The sequence below is a fragment of the Piliocolobus tephrosceles genome, chromosome 2 (assembly GCF_002776525.5).
Source record: "Piliocolobus tephrosceles isolate RC106 chromosome 2, ASM277652v3, whole genome shotgun sequence".
Classification (NCBI taxonomy): Eukaryota; Metazoa; Chordata; class Mammalia; order Primates; family Cercopithecidae; genus Piliocolobus; species Piliocolobus tephrosceles.
Window position 1 is genome coordinate 52,510,249 of NC_045435.1, and position 14,025 is coordinate 52,524,273.

Consider the following 14,025-nt stretch of genomic DNA (forward strand, 5'->3'; position numbering starts at 1 on the left):
GCTGACATGGGAGATAGAATCAGGCAAGAGTTAACATGGATCTTTCCAATTCTGGTACAGAATCCCACTCAGCTACTGCAGCCCCCCGGCAGAGGCAGCAATTAAACACAGTGTTTAATTGTGGGGAATTCCAGGCAAAAGGCACAGCCTGAGTGATGGTACAGAGGTGAGGAAAGCAGGGGCACATACTGTGACTGCAAGCTGCCCATTTGGCTTCTGAAAGGATTACAGGAAGGAAGGAGAGTTGGGGCAGGAAAAATAAACTTGATTGCAAGGTAAAATAGTTTCAATTTTTTCCTGTGTGTGCAACAGGGAGCCCCTGACTGTTGTTTAAGAGGAGAGTGCAAGATGAGGGTTGTGTTTCTGAGCAATTCATCTGGAAGTGGTGGGTGGAAAGGGTGAGTTCCTGTAGGGGAGACTTGTCAGTCTGAACATTTGTTCAAGTTGAGATATGACTTTTGGGATGGAGTGAGAGGATGGAGAGAAAGGACTGGACTGAGTGACCCATCAGATATGAAGGCGAGTGCCAGAGATGATTCAGGTGCTCCAAAAGCAAGGACAGGTGTCATTAATAGACATGAGAAAGGCAGGGGCAGGCTCTGGATGGTGCCCCGTGGGGACTATTGTCAGAGATAATGCCCATCCATGATGGTGTGACCCAGTGGACAAAGTCAATCAGGCATTGTGCTGGGGTTTCAACAGAGAAGAGATGATGTATCTCATGATCTCCCTGTCCAGCTATTACCAGCTCCTGCTTAAAGATTTTTGAAGGGTCCCCCTTGCTCCTAGGACAGAGACCAGTCTTGAATTGCTCCAAAACTGGAGCAGGCTGGCCACGCCTACCTCTCATGCCCCAGGCCCACCCTCCTCACCATGCTCTGTGCTCTTGCCACACCAGTCTTCTTTCAGTTCCATCCACGGGCCATGTTCACCACTGTATCTCCAACACCAGCAAATAGGTGTTGAATAAACTGGTGGGGCTTCCACCACAGGGCCTTTGCACATCCATCCATGTATTCATCTTTAACCATTGTCCTTTCCCTCTTTGCCAACTTAGAAGTAACCCATTTTTTAAAATTTTTTTAATTTTTATTTTTGGAAACAGGGTCTCACTCTGTCACCCAGGCTGGAGTGTAGTGGCATGATCATGGCTCACTGCAACCTTGACTTACTGGGCTCAGGTTATCCTCTAGAGTAACTGACACTACAGGTGTGCCACCATGCCAGCTACTTTTTGTACTTTTTGTAGGGACGGAGTTTTGCCATGTTGCCCAGGCTGGTCTCAAACTCCTAGGCTCAAGTGATCCACCGGCCTTGGCCTCCCAAAGTGCTGAGAATACAGGCCTAAGCCACTATGCCTGACAAGGCTACTCATCCTTTACAGCCCAGTTCAAATGTCACTTTCCCAGGGGCACCTCTCTCGATATTCCTAAGTCCAGTTTACATGTATTATAGTAACACAAATCTTCCTTTTATAGCATGCACAGTAGGTGTAATTTTGCATTGACTTGTGAGAGTATTTGCTTGAGGTCCATCTCCCCCACAGACCATAACATCTATGGGTGTAGGGGTCACTGTTCTTTTTGTGCACGCCATATCCCCTATATTCAGCATGGGAATTGGAACTTTGATGTGCTCACTGAATATCTGTGGAATGGATGAATGAATGATGAATTGGTGAATATTTCACCAGTGCTTCAGGAAAGTGCCAGAGAAGCAGGTTATGCTTGAGAAGCACCTTATAGGATGAATAGAATTTCAACAGCCAGAGTTGGTCTTCACGTAGCCAGTCCTCAACTAGCAAAGGCAAAGGGAAGGGCTTGATCAGATGGAGCTTCTGCATGCTTAGGAAGAATAGGGAACTGGAAATCTAGGGAAATAAAGGGCTCCAAGGCCAGAAAGACAACAAAGCCAAGTTTTGGAAGGATTCAAATGTCCATGAGGACTTGGTTGTTGACTTGGCAGGCAATGAAGAGCTATGGAGATTGAGTGAAGGAAATGACACACTTGAAACTTATCTTTGAGAAAATGAACATAACTAGGAAACTGAGGGTGACTAGAGAAAGCAGCTGGGAGCAGAAAACCACTGCCTTGGGAGGATATAGCAATGGCTTTGGTGAAACTTACAAAGCACACGAATGGGGGTTTTTAGGTACAAGATGGTCAGAGCAAAATTTGGATGGTGAGGTTAAAGAAACCTGGCAGCAGATGAGGAAGTTCAAGAAAGTAAACCACTGGTGACCAGACTGTAAGCTCCGAGGACTTGTGTCTTTTTCATCCTTATACTCCCAGTAGAAAAAAATATGTTTTTCTTAGAAATTGTGGGAAAGAAATTAATTTAAGAGCTGAAAATGTTCAGAGAGACCATAAAATGGAGATACAATTTGGCCCAAAGACCTATTCTACTTAACTCATTCAATGTTTAGTTGGCAACATTAAAAATTGAGATTTCTCATAAAAGTGGCATTAATTTTTTAGATTAATTTGTATTGAAAAAAATTTTATTTCCCATTACTTTGGCATTTGAAAAAGTGCTGTATTTTTAAAGATCTGCCGACATTAGTCACCATGTCCCATGTGGCACCCATTGCTGGAGCTTAGGTGGCCCCTGTTCAGCGGCTCCCCAGTACTGGTCTTATTCCCAGAGGGGTTCATTCACTATCTGCCTGGGCTCTGAGGACAGCTGAATCAGGTACCTGGCTAAAGAGAAGCTCATTGGTTTCCAGCAGGCCACTTTTTAGTGTACCATAAACCATGACACCTTTGTTACATTAGTGATCTGGGAGTATTGCGAATAGGTAGATGGGGCGGGGTTCTGTCCCAAAGCCTACACTCCCAGTGGAAGTCTGATGAGATACCTTGATAGAGAGGCTCATTAGTATTTTACCATATTTTCTGCCAGCATTGGCATTCAGGGTGGTGGAGTTAAATAGATGTTGCAAAATCACTGCCATGGTGTAAATAATTAGATAAGGGTGTATGTGGAATTCACAAAACTTTTATTGATATGTTTATCATGCCAAAAATGTTGTTTATTTAAAATTCAAATTCCACTTGAAAAAGAGGCAACAAGCGATAGTTGGGATCCCAGCCTGCTCCTGGAGGAGCTCCTGTGTCCACAAAAAAGCACGCACATTCTACAGCTATGCGATTTGCTCACTCGGAATTGCATTCTGGAAAACTCCTCCCAGAGTCCCCTTGCAGAACGCCATTTGTGTCTTTAGTTGGTTGTAGCTGGGAAACAACAGAAAGAAAAGGAACTCCATCCTAAGATTTAGAATATTTATGGTTTTGAAACTACTGACCCTCAAGGATCTACCACCACCCAACCTAGAATATATATATCATATATATATCATATGTAACATATGATATATATATTCTCACTGAAAAGCAAATCACTGTTTATGTCACTTGCTTGCTGTCACGTCGGCCCCTTAGGATGGTCTCAGCACACCTGGCTCTCCTTCTCAGTGGGATCCTGTGGATTCTGGCTGTGAGTGGGCAGCCCTTCAGGAGCGTTTGGACTTGCTGCAAGTTGGGCACAGAAGCTGACCCTTAGTGACAATGTACGCCCGGCCACTCAGCAGCTGCTCACAGCCCTCACAGACAAAGTGCTTCCGGTGCCAGGCCAGATCTTCCACACGCTGGTAGTCCTCAGAGAATATTATCTGGGAAGGGAAGCAGGAGAAATGCACGACTCAGTTTCTGTCCCTAGGTAGAGATGGTATATCTAGGACAAGTTATAGGGTGGTGGTTCATCCCATCCTATTCTTGTTTTAACCTTTAAAAGCCTTAGTGGAAAAATCTGGCATAAATTTGAGGCAGTAAGGATAGTATTTGGTGAAGGTTGTGGTTGCATCTTAGCTTCTCAGATGGAATAAAAAAAAATCCTCCACCACAGGCAGGTTTTACTTATCTAGCATCTGTGATACTCTTTGGGCCAAATCTAAAGTTTAGTTCCAAGGTGGGATTACACACCCTGGTGAAGAAAGCTTAAGGAAAGATAAGCTGCCAATGGCCAATCATCAAGAGCAAGAGTACAGAGGGTCACTTGGGCTTGGAAGGAAGTAACTCTTGGAATGGACACATGGTAAGGATCCCCTGAGGCTCAGGAAGTGCAGAGGAGCATAATGTTTAATGGGCCTTCTAGTATTGCAGTCAAACAGGAATTGGGTATGAGTTTTCACTTAAGACCTCTACCAGCTTTGTGACTTTGGGCAAATTACTTAATCGCCCTGTGCCTCAGCTTCCACATCTGTAAAATGGGGATACAAATACTTTCCATCCCATAAAGTTCCATGATTTCCAAATGGCCAACTACATATGAAAGGCTTAGAATGTTGACTGACACAAAGTCAGGGACATCTGATTAGCACTGACCTTTCAGAGCTGCACTTTTCTTAAATATGAAATGAGAAAAAAAAATCATGTTTATCTCTCCCTAAAGGATTGTTGTGATATAAATGGCATGTTGTACATAAAGTATGTAGCAAATTACTGAACCACTGTAAACTCCTAATAAATGATGGAGAATTGTTATTGTGCATATACTGTTGTCACCTCAAAAATCAGGCTCCAGGGTAGGCCTGTGACAGTTCTTTTTCTTCTTAATATCACTTAATAACAGAGTTATTAGGTAAGAGAACTACAGGGTCTTAACTTCATATGGTGACCAATTCATAGAAGGTGGTAGAAAATAGGTGTTGGTTCAATATAAAGAAGGCATTTCTAACCTTCATACTTGCCAAAGATGAAGTCAGTATATTGCCTGCAGCCAAAGGCATGCAAACAGTACTTACTATGATCATAATTGGTATTGCCATTGTTAATACACCTAAGAGTTACTTTCGTAAAACCAGCATGAGAGACTTGAATCCCTTTCATAGCATCTCTATCATATCGTATTGTATCGTGTCACATTAATGTTAAATCTCATTATTATGTTATAGTATATTATCGTAAGACTAACAGCTGCTACCATGTATAAGTTCCTAGGTCAGGCCCTGTGGCAAACATTTTCATGTATTATCTCATTTATCCTCATAGCCACTCTATGGGATGGGTGCTGGTCTCATCCCTATTTCATAAGTAGTAAAACTGAGGCTCAACTGAGCCTCCGGAGTTAGGTAGCCACATGATTATAATAATAATAGATGCAGATACAGGTTTGAACATGGGCAATGCCTCCTGGTTCACCCTGGTATGTTCTGAGTACTTACTAAGTGCTAGGTATTATGCCGAGGACAAGATTCACTGGCACTGTGTCTGACCCCTCCCAACAATCCCATGGTTTTCTGCCTCATTTTGCAGATGAGAAAATGAAGGTTGAGAGCATGCAGTGAGGCCTGACTTCAGTTTCCCAATCTGTAGAACACATCATCCACAAAGCCATACTCCTCGTGGCCTCTGGGCTCTTACCCTCAGCAGTGTCCCTCAAGCCCCCCAGCCCATCTAGCCACTATCTCCCACCTCATCGCAGCCGGAGCACCGGGGCCGCAGACTCTCGCAGTAATGGCGGCCGCACCAGGGTGCACCATCCTTCCAGAAGTAGATGAGGTCCACCAGCGGCTCGGAGCACTTGGCACACACAAAGCAGGTGGGGTGCCACTGCTTGCTGTAACCTGCCCTGTCCGAGTAGACCACGGGGCTGTCAGGAGGAGCCACTCCCTTGCAGAGTTCGCAGACCTGGAACGATGGGGAAGGACCACAGGAGACAAGGAAGTCAGGAGAGTACAGTGACATGGGTTCGAATTCCAGCTCCAGTCTCTCTACTTCCTGGGTAACGTTGGGCAAGTCACTATACCTCTCCATGCCTCAGTTTTGTCATCTGCAAAGCGGCACAATAATATTGCCTACCTAACAGGCTATTCATGAGGACTAAATAAAGTTATTTATTTAGCACAGTGATTCCCAAATTGTTTGGTCACAGTACCCTTTATACTCTTAAAAATTATCAAGACCCCTACAGAGTTTTTGTTCATGTGGGTAATAGCTATTGATATTTACCATAAGAGAAATTAAAACTGAGAACAATTTAAATATTTATTTTTTCATTTAAAAATGACAATACTAAACCTTTAATACATTAACATATATATTTGTTACTAAAATAACTATATGTTTCAAAACAAAAAAAAAGTAGTGAGAAGAAAATTTTAAGATATTGTTTTATATTTTTGCAAATCTCTTCAATGACTTGCAGAAGATTGCTGGATTCCCATAACTCTTCTGCAGCCCGTCTTTTGCATGCTGTTGTTTTGGTTGAAATATATGAAGAAAATCTGAACTCACACTGACATAAAGTTGGAAAAAGGGGGGAGATGCATTTTAAAAGCCCTTCCAGATAACTGTGGATATTCTTCTTTGATATTATATTAAAATTTGACAGAGGATAGTTTCTCAAGTTAGTTGCAGTGTGAAATCTGAAAGCACATCAATGAATCTTTCATACTTGGTTACATTAAAACCTGTTTGTTTACTTTGCACGTTGAATGGATCTTTTACCCATGCATGAATAGTTTTAAATAATATTTAATAAGTAATATTTTTGGCTAGAAGTGGTGGCTTATGCCTTTAATTCTAGCACTTTGGGAACCTGAGGTAGGAGGATCATTTGAGGCCAGGAGTTTGACACCAGCCTGGGTGACATAGCAAGACCCTATCTCAACCAAAAAAAATTAAAAATTAGCCAATTGTGGTGGTGCTCGTCTGTAATCCCAGCTACTCAGAAGGCTGAGGCGGGAGGACTGCTGGAGCCCAGGAGTTTGAGGCTGCAGTGAGCTATGATCGTGCCACTGCATTCTGGCCTGGGTGACAGAGTGAGACCTTGTCTCAAATAACAATAATAATAATAAATAATAATAATAATATTTGAGTAGTTATAGAGTTACAGAAAAATTGCAAAAACAGTAGAGAGTTTCTATATAGTCCACACTCAGTTTCTTGAGTTCTTAACATCTTACATTAATAAGGTATATTTGTCATAATTAATTAACCAATATTGATATGCTATTATTAACTAAAGTCCAGACTTTATTCAGGTGTTCATAAACTTTACCCAATGTCCTTTTTCTATTCCAGGATCCCACATTACATTTAATTGTCATGTCTCCTGAGGCTCCTCCTGGCTGGGACAATTTCTCAGACTTTGTTTTTGGCCACCATGACAGTTTTGAGGAGTACTGGTCAGGTGTTTTGTAAAATGTCCCTCGGTTGGGATTTGCCTGATGTTACTGTGATGACTACATTGGGAGGAAGATCACGAGGCAAACTGCTCCTCTCATCACATCCTACCAAGGGTACATACTGTCGCCCTCACTCGTCACCATTGGGGTTGATCTTGACCTTCTGGTGGAGGCAGTGTTTGTCAGATTCTCCACTGTAAAGTGACTCTTCTCTGCCTTTCCATACCATCCTCTTTGGAAGGAAGTCACTAAGCTCTCCATGTTTAAAGAGTGCTCCATCTCCTCCAGGGCCAAGTATCTACATGTTATTTGGAACCCATGCATGATTTTGGCAGATCCCCCAAAAGGACTCCATGCATGTTAGCTAACATTATTTTTAAAATACCTATGGAATTATCTAATTTAGATCTGTTCCCTCTATTAAGTGGCTAGCTGCAGAGGGCAGAGAGAGGCTGCTTGGTTGCTGCTCTGACCCAGGACCCTCTACTGGGCCCCGCACACATAAATTCCCCATCAATAGTTGTTGAATGAAGGAATGCTCCACCCTGCCAGGAGGCCTTTCCCCTTGCTGTTCAGGATGTCTGGTACATTGTTCCCATTCCTGTTTGCTTGATTAACTCCCTTTCATTCTTCAGAACTCAGACTTAAAGATCTTTTGTTCTGGGAAATCTTCTCTGACCTCCTTCCATGGGCAATTAAGTCCATACTAAAGCTTCTCTGCTTACCTTTCTCTGTATGGTTATTTGATACGTGTTCTTTCTACACTAGATGAAAGTACCTTGGGAGCAGGAGCCACATTCAACTATGCTTGCTTTCACATCTCCCCAGTGCCAGGCACATAGCAGATCAACAATGAATATTTGGAAACCTCTGCCCTCCAACCTCATACTTCCTACTTAGGGGACAACAGATGGATGTGGAAGACACTAGCAGATGATGCATCTGTCTGCACCTTAGAGACAGGTTTAGACTAAGTGCAGCAGAGAGTTGGGCTCCAGAGACAGTTGTGGAAAGTTCTTGGGAGCTTTCAGAACACTCTTGCCTTTCAGGGGTCATCCCTGTTTACTGAGCATCTACTATGTGCTAGGCCCTGGACTAGATGCTGGGGATACGGCAGTGACCCAGGCATATAATGCCACAGCCTTCAGAGAAACTGGGGCTGTGTGTGTACGGAGGCAGAAAATAAATATATAAACAAACAGATGAGATAATCATGGAGTGTGATAAATACTAGGAAAACAATCATAGAGTAAGGGAATGGAGAGTGACTGTGGGGTGGATGGCAGGGACCACCTTAGCAGGAGAGGCCTCTCTGAGGGATAAGGGGCTAGGGATCAACCACATTCCTATCTACCTCACAGCAATACTCTGGGTAGGAAATGCAGGTATATAGGAAATGCACTCATTTTATAGATAAGACCAGTGAGGCCCAAGGAGACAAAATAGCTTGTGAAGGGGGGCACAGCCAAGAAACAAGCTGGGATTCAAACTGCCGCCTTTGGCTCTGTGACTTTCTATGGGAACTGAGCTGGGTCAGGTGGGGAGACTAAACTCAGGGAATTGTCTGAAGGGCTAGGAGGACTCCCAGGAGCATGCATTCTGGCATGGCAAAGGAGCAGCATGCCCAACGGCTAAAGGTGAGAGGCAGCTTCCCTATAGGGCCTCTCAGCAGTTAAGGCAGCCAGTGCCTGGCTGCTTGTCATTCTCTTTCCATGTGGGGCTCCTTTATCTGTCTTTTACTGCCAGTAACATTTTCAATGGCCTGCTCAGAAACCATGACAAGGTGAACCTCAACTCATGTTGTTCCTCAGCTTCAGTTAGGATTAGGGCTTTGTGGAGAGGGTGAGTGTGCCTGGGAGAAGTTCTCTGTGAGAGCTCTAGATTTCTGTCTTATGCCAGTTCCCAGGAGCAGCGAAAGTTGCCAAATGTTCATTCATTCACTGGTTCATTCAGGTATCAACCCATTGCATATTTATAACTTGCCCATTCTCATCCTCTAAAGAATGGGAGCTTGACATTCTCAATCCATGCAATCTTTTGAGCCATTTTAGTTATCCCCTGCTGCTGTAAGCACCAATAATGATGATGGAGACGACATTGTCTGTCATGTCCCTATGGCATGTCTGCATCCAGCACTGTGCTCAGGACTTTGCTCTCATTACTATTACCCCTTACATAAACCCAAGAGAGTTATTTCTCCTTCTAGAGTTATTTTTCTATTCAGAAAATCATTATCTTCTCTCCTAGAAATGGCAAAACTGAAGTTCAGGGAAATTCAGTGATTTGCTCAGTAATGCACAGCTGATGGGAGGCAAAGCTAGGATGTGAACAGAGGCCAAACCTGACTCCAAAGCCAAAGTTCTTTCTACTCCATCATGTGGCCTTGAGATCCGGCGTCAGTAAGCTATGGCCCATGGCCAAACCCGGCCACTGTCTGTTCTTGCAAGCCCCATGAGAATGAAGACTGGATTTTACGTTTGCCCTCCAATTCAGTGAAATGTTTTCTCTCAAGAAAGAATTCTACTTTTGTCATTAGTAGACCTATATTGAAAAAAAACCCTGTGCTCAATTATTATTATTATCTTTTGAATTTCATTAAAAAAACCCAAGGAAAGTTGTTTTCTCTCTTGTTACATAAAGTGCCCACATGATATTGCAATTTTGGCTCTTGGCTCACATCTCCTAAAATATTTACCACCTGGCCGTCCACAGAAAGTGTTTGCTGACCCTGGCTTTAGATGCTAATTTAAACTTAGTATTAACTATGTTTCAGCCAAAATAGAAATATTTATTGTTTTGCCATGTGAAGACAGGGAAGCGTATAAGAGTCTGCACACTTACTATTCTTAACTTACATACTTTGATAGCATACTTAATATACTTTTATATATTGGAGAGGAAATAAACATTAAAATGGTGAAAATTAGAAAAAAAAAAAACACTGAATAACAAAGAATGTCCATGTACTGATAGCAGTTTCTGAGTATAGGAGGTCTTGAATGACTGCCTATATAAGGAATGTATTTGGTTAACTGGATATATCTTGAACTGGATCCTGACTGTGCCTGATAATGTTCCTTAGAACATGCTAGATTTGTGGTTTCAGTTACACCCCCAAGAATGAAGGGTGTGAGTTTTTTGCCCAAATGAAAATCCTGTTCATCTTCACATGATTGAGATTCAGCTGGCCTGGAGCCCATCAGGGGGTCTAGACAAAAAACCAGTGACCAATCATCATCTACTTATTTTCACCCTCCCTCCTGCAGAGCTGGGAACTGTAAACTCTTTGGCCAGGGCTGTCTGAATACAAAGTGAGTTGTCTGTCTGGCTTCTCAGTTCTACAGAATGAAATTTCCACTCTTTCCCTCCCACGCAAAAGGGACTTTGTGTCAGTTCACCAAACTACACCCCATCGGGTAACACCATGATATATCAGTGGGGCTCCCCACTCCACATTACCAAATGGGAATTGACATGAAAGCAGGGGAAGGGAGAGGGATAGAAATGCACCTGGATTGGTCTGGGGAGCACTGGCAGGCACCCTGATGATACACTGAAGGAAGAAGGGGGATATCAGGTCCAAAAGGCAGTTTAGGGTGATCATGGGTGACTTTGAACCCAGGTTATGGGTTGGGACTTCACTCTGGAGGCAATGGGGAGCCACGACTGTTTCTTTTTAAGACATTTTAAAAATATTTAAATTTTTTATAGAGACGGGGTCCCACTATGTTACCCAGACTGGTCTTGAACTCCTGAGCTCAAGGGATCCCCCCACCTTGGCCTTCTAAAGTGCTGGGATTACAGGCTTGAGCCATTGCACCTAACCCATTACCAGTTCTTGAGATGAGGAGTTCAAGGTTCTAATTTGCACTGTAGGGAGATATTCTGGCAGCAGTATGAAGGAAGGAAGGAAAATTCTTGTTCACAGGGCTTGTTGGCAACCTTCTCATCTGTTGGAAAGCACTTTGTGAAGCCCCTCTTGGAGGAGTGTTTCTTCCCTCACTGTTCTCCCTAGCATCCCTGGCTCTTGGCCCGGTTTCTACCAGTAGCCAGCCCTTTTAAGCAAACAGTGTCACTATCACTCTATGAAAACAAGATGTCTGGGTAAGGAGCCCTCTTAACATGTGTCAGGATGAAATGTGCTCTTCTTGCCTCTGAGCCATTTTCTGTGTCCTTAACCCAGTCATCTCAAAGGATGAGAAATCTGAGGATATCCTGAATCTATCATCTGGTGGTCCCTCAGCCACCAGAAACAAGCTAGCAGCTGAGAGTCAGAATGCCTAGCCTACTTGGGTCTCATCATCCTGGCCCTTTCTCTGCCCAAACTTAGTCTCTCCCACAATCTTTTGTAGCGAGGTTTGCAATTTCTAAATTGCAACAGGTGGCTGAGAGGGGAGATACCAAGTCAGGCTGCCTGGGTTCACAGCTGTGTGACCTTGGGCAAATGAACTAACTTATCTGTGCCTCTGTTTTTTCACCTGTTAAATGGCGATCATAATGATAGCAACAACATAGGATTGTGGTGTGGGTTAAATGACATAACGGAATTTTTGGACTTTCTAAGGGCTCAATAATGATTTGCTAAAATCTTGTCTATTCCTTACCTCTATCCACCTTGCAGGCTAGAAATGTAAAGCCTGGAGGGATTAAATCACTTTCCTAAAATGACAAAGACATGTGGAAGGCAGGTTTGGAAGCCTAGATTTCCTTCCATGATACCAAGGGCATGTAGACTAGCAGGAGGTCATTCCTGCCACTGATGAGCTGTTTTATCCCTTGTCAGTTCTCTCCATCTGTACAAGGCCAGAGAATCGAGTCGTGTGAGCTTTTCATCATTTGCCACTGCTCCAGACTCAGCTCCACTCATCCTCTGCTTAGAGGACCTGCTCCTCCCCATATCTGATCCCGCCCCTGGAGACAGTCTACTGTCTACTTATTTTCACCCTCCCTCCTGCAGAGCTGGGAACTGTAAACTCTTTGGCCAGGGCTGTCTGAATACAAAGTGAGTTGTCTGTCTGGCTTCTCAGTTCTACAGAATGAAATTTCCAGCTCTTTCCCTCCCACACAAAAGGGACTTCGTGTCAGTTCACCAAACTACAACCCATCGGGTAACACCATGATATATCAGTGGGGCTTCCCACTCCACATTACCAAATGTGAATTGACATGAAAGTAGGGGAAGGAAGAGGGATAGAAATGCACCTGGATTGGTCTGGGGAGCACTGGCAGGCACCCTGATGTGGTTCTCAGGGTTGAGCCTGCCTCAGTATTCCCTAGAGGGCTGGTTAAAAGATATCTCTGCTCCCCTCCTCACCACCACCTTCCCACAGTGTCTGATACAGTAGATCTGGGGTGGGGCACAAGAATTTGCAAAGTCTTAGGGGATGCTGGTGTGGTCGGGGCCACTCTTTGAGCACCGCTGTTACAGACTTTAAAATAACTTTAAAGTTTAAAAATAACTTTATACATAAGCTCAGCAAAACTGATATCACCAATTCAGTTCAGTTGCAACAAAGGCTCATTTGAATTCCTGGGATGTTTAAATTCAACACTATTTTTAAGAAAGACCAATGAGGCCATTCTCAGGCTACTTCCCCTATTAAGGAGCTAGTATGGTCAAATGAAAGTTCTTTGGGACTATGGTAAAAGGCATGGAGAAGAATACTGTATAATTAGCATATCAGTTGTTTCTTGTTCATGTTCCCAAATATCTAAGATTGGAGCTTGCTCATGAGAACGCTTCCAACATCTGTCATGTGACCTTGTTTGCAGACTATTTCCCACCTGGGTAGAGGATGTATGAAACAAACCTTTCAGAAGTAGAACAAATGGGAAGTTTCTCCCTGTGCCAATAAAGTGTTACCTTGTTCCTTATTCTAATGGCACAAGATTCTTAATTGAAATGAAAGATTTTGAATATTGGGGTCTTTGCAATTTGTAAACACCTGCCTCAAGAAAGCTGAGGAACATTTTAGATTCAGCTGCTCAAAAGTTAAGACCCTGCAGGGTTGTGGGGTTCCCTCAGCCATGGTGTGTTTAAGTTATGTTGGCAAATTTCTTGGATACCTTTCCAACCAACATGGAATTTGATTTCTTTTCCATGAATATAGTCCCACCTTAGTGACTCGATTCTATAGAACAGAACATGGATGAAGTGATGCTATGCAGCTCCCAGGGTAGTAATAAAGGCAATATTTTCTCCTGGGCTCTCTCTCTCAGTACACACACCTTGGGAGCCTTCAGCTGACAAGAAAGAAGTCTTGGTATCCCGAAGCTTCCATCTGAGAGCAACCACGTGGAGAGACTTTGCAGAGGTCAAGGGAGGGTCCCAGCTGTGTGTGTCTCCCCAGCCTCTAGCCCAAACATATGAGTGAATGAGTTTCAGGTGATTCCAGCCTCCTGCCTGCAAGCTCCTCCAAATGACAGCAAATGGACAGAGACAAGCTGTCCCCACTGAACCCTGCCAAAATGGTGATTTGTGAGCAAAATAGATGTTGGTTTCAGCCATACGCCTTGGGGTGCTTTGATATGCAGCCCTAGGTGATGGAAACATCAAATGTGTACATGCAGAATTATTAAGGTTTCTGAAATGGGAGTAACCAAGACACAAAGTGTTTTAGGCAACAGCAGACTTGGGACAGTGGCCAAGGGTTACTCAGCTGAAGAACTGTCTCTAAGGAATGAACTGTGTTGGCCTTCAGAGAGGGATCAGCAGATATGGAGAAGGCTCTAAATCAGCAATAATCTCTGTCTCGGGTTTGCCAGAAGTTCTGTCTGAATTGTGCTGTTTTCCTCTGAAAGGCCCTTATCCAAAGGCCTACCCAGTCTAAACCCAGAG

General features: G+C 43.5%; 1 protein-coding gene across 3 annotated transcripts in view; it reads right to left on the bottom strand.

Moving 5' to 3' along the window:
• Positions 1–2,977: 2,977 nt before the first annotated feature.
• Positions 2,978–14,025, bottom strand: part of LMCD1 (LIM and cysteine rich domains 1) — a 67,723-nt gene continuing 56,675 nt past the window's right edge. The window contains exons 4-5 of one of the 3 annotated variants that reach the window (XM_023218569.2): positions 5,473–5,688; positions 2,978–3,671 (exon numbers count right to left, since the gene is read on the bottom strand). In XM_023218569.2, coding sequence (XP_023074337.1) covers positions 3,513–3,671; positions 5,473–5,688 — 375 coding nt within the window. In that variant the 3' untranslated portion in view covers positions 2,978–3,512. The remainder of the gene's footprint in view (positions 3,672–5,472; positions 5,689–14,025) is intronic. The other 2 variants (XM_023218567.3, XM_023218568.3) reach the window with 2 other exon arrangements.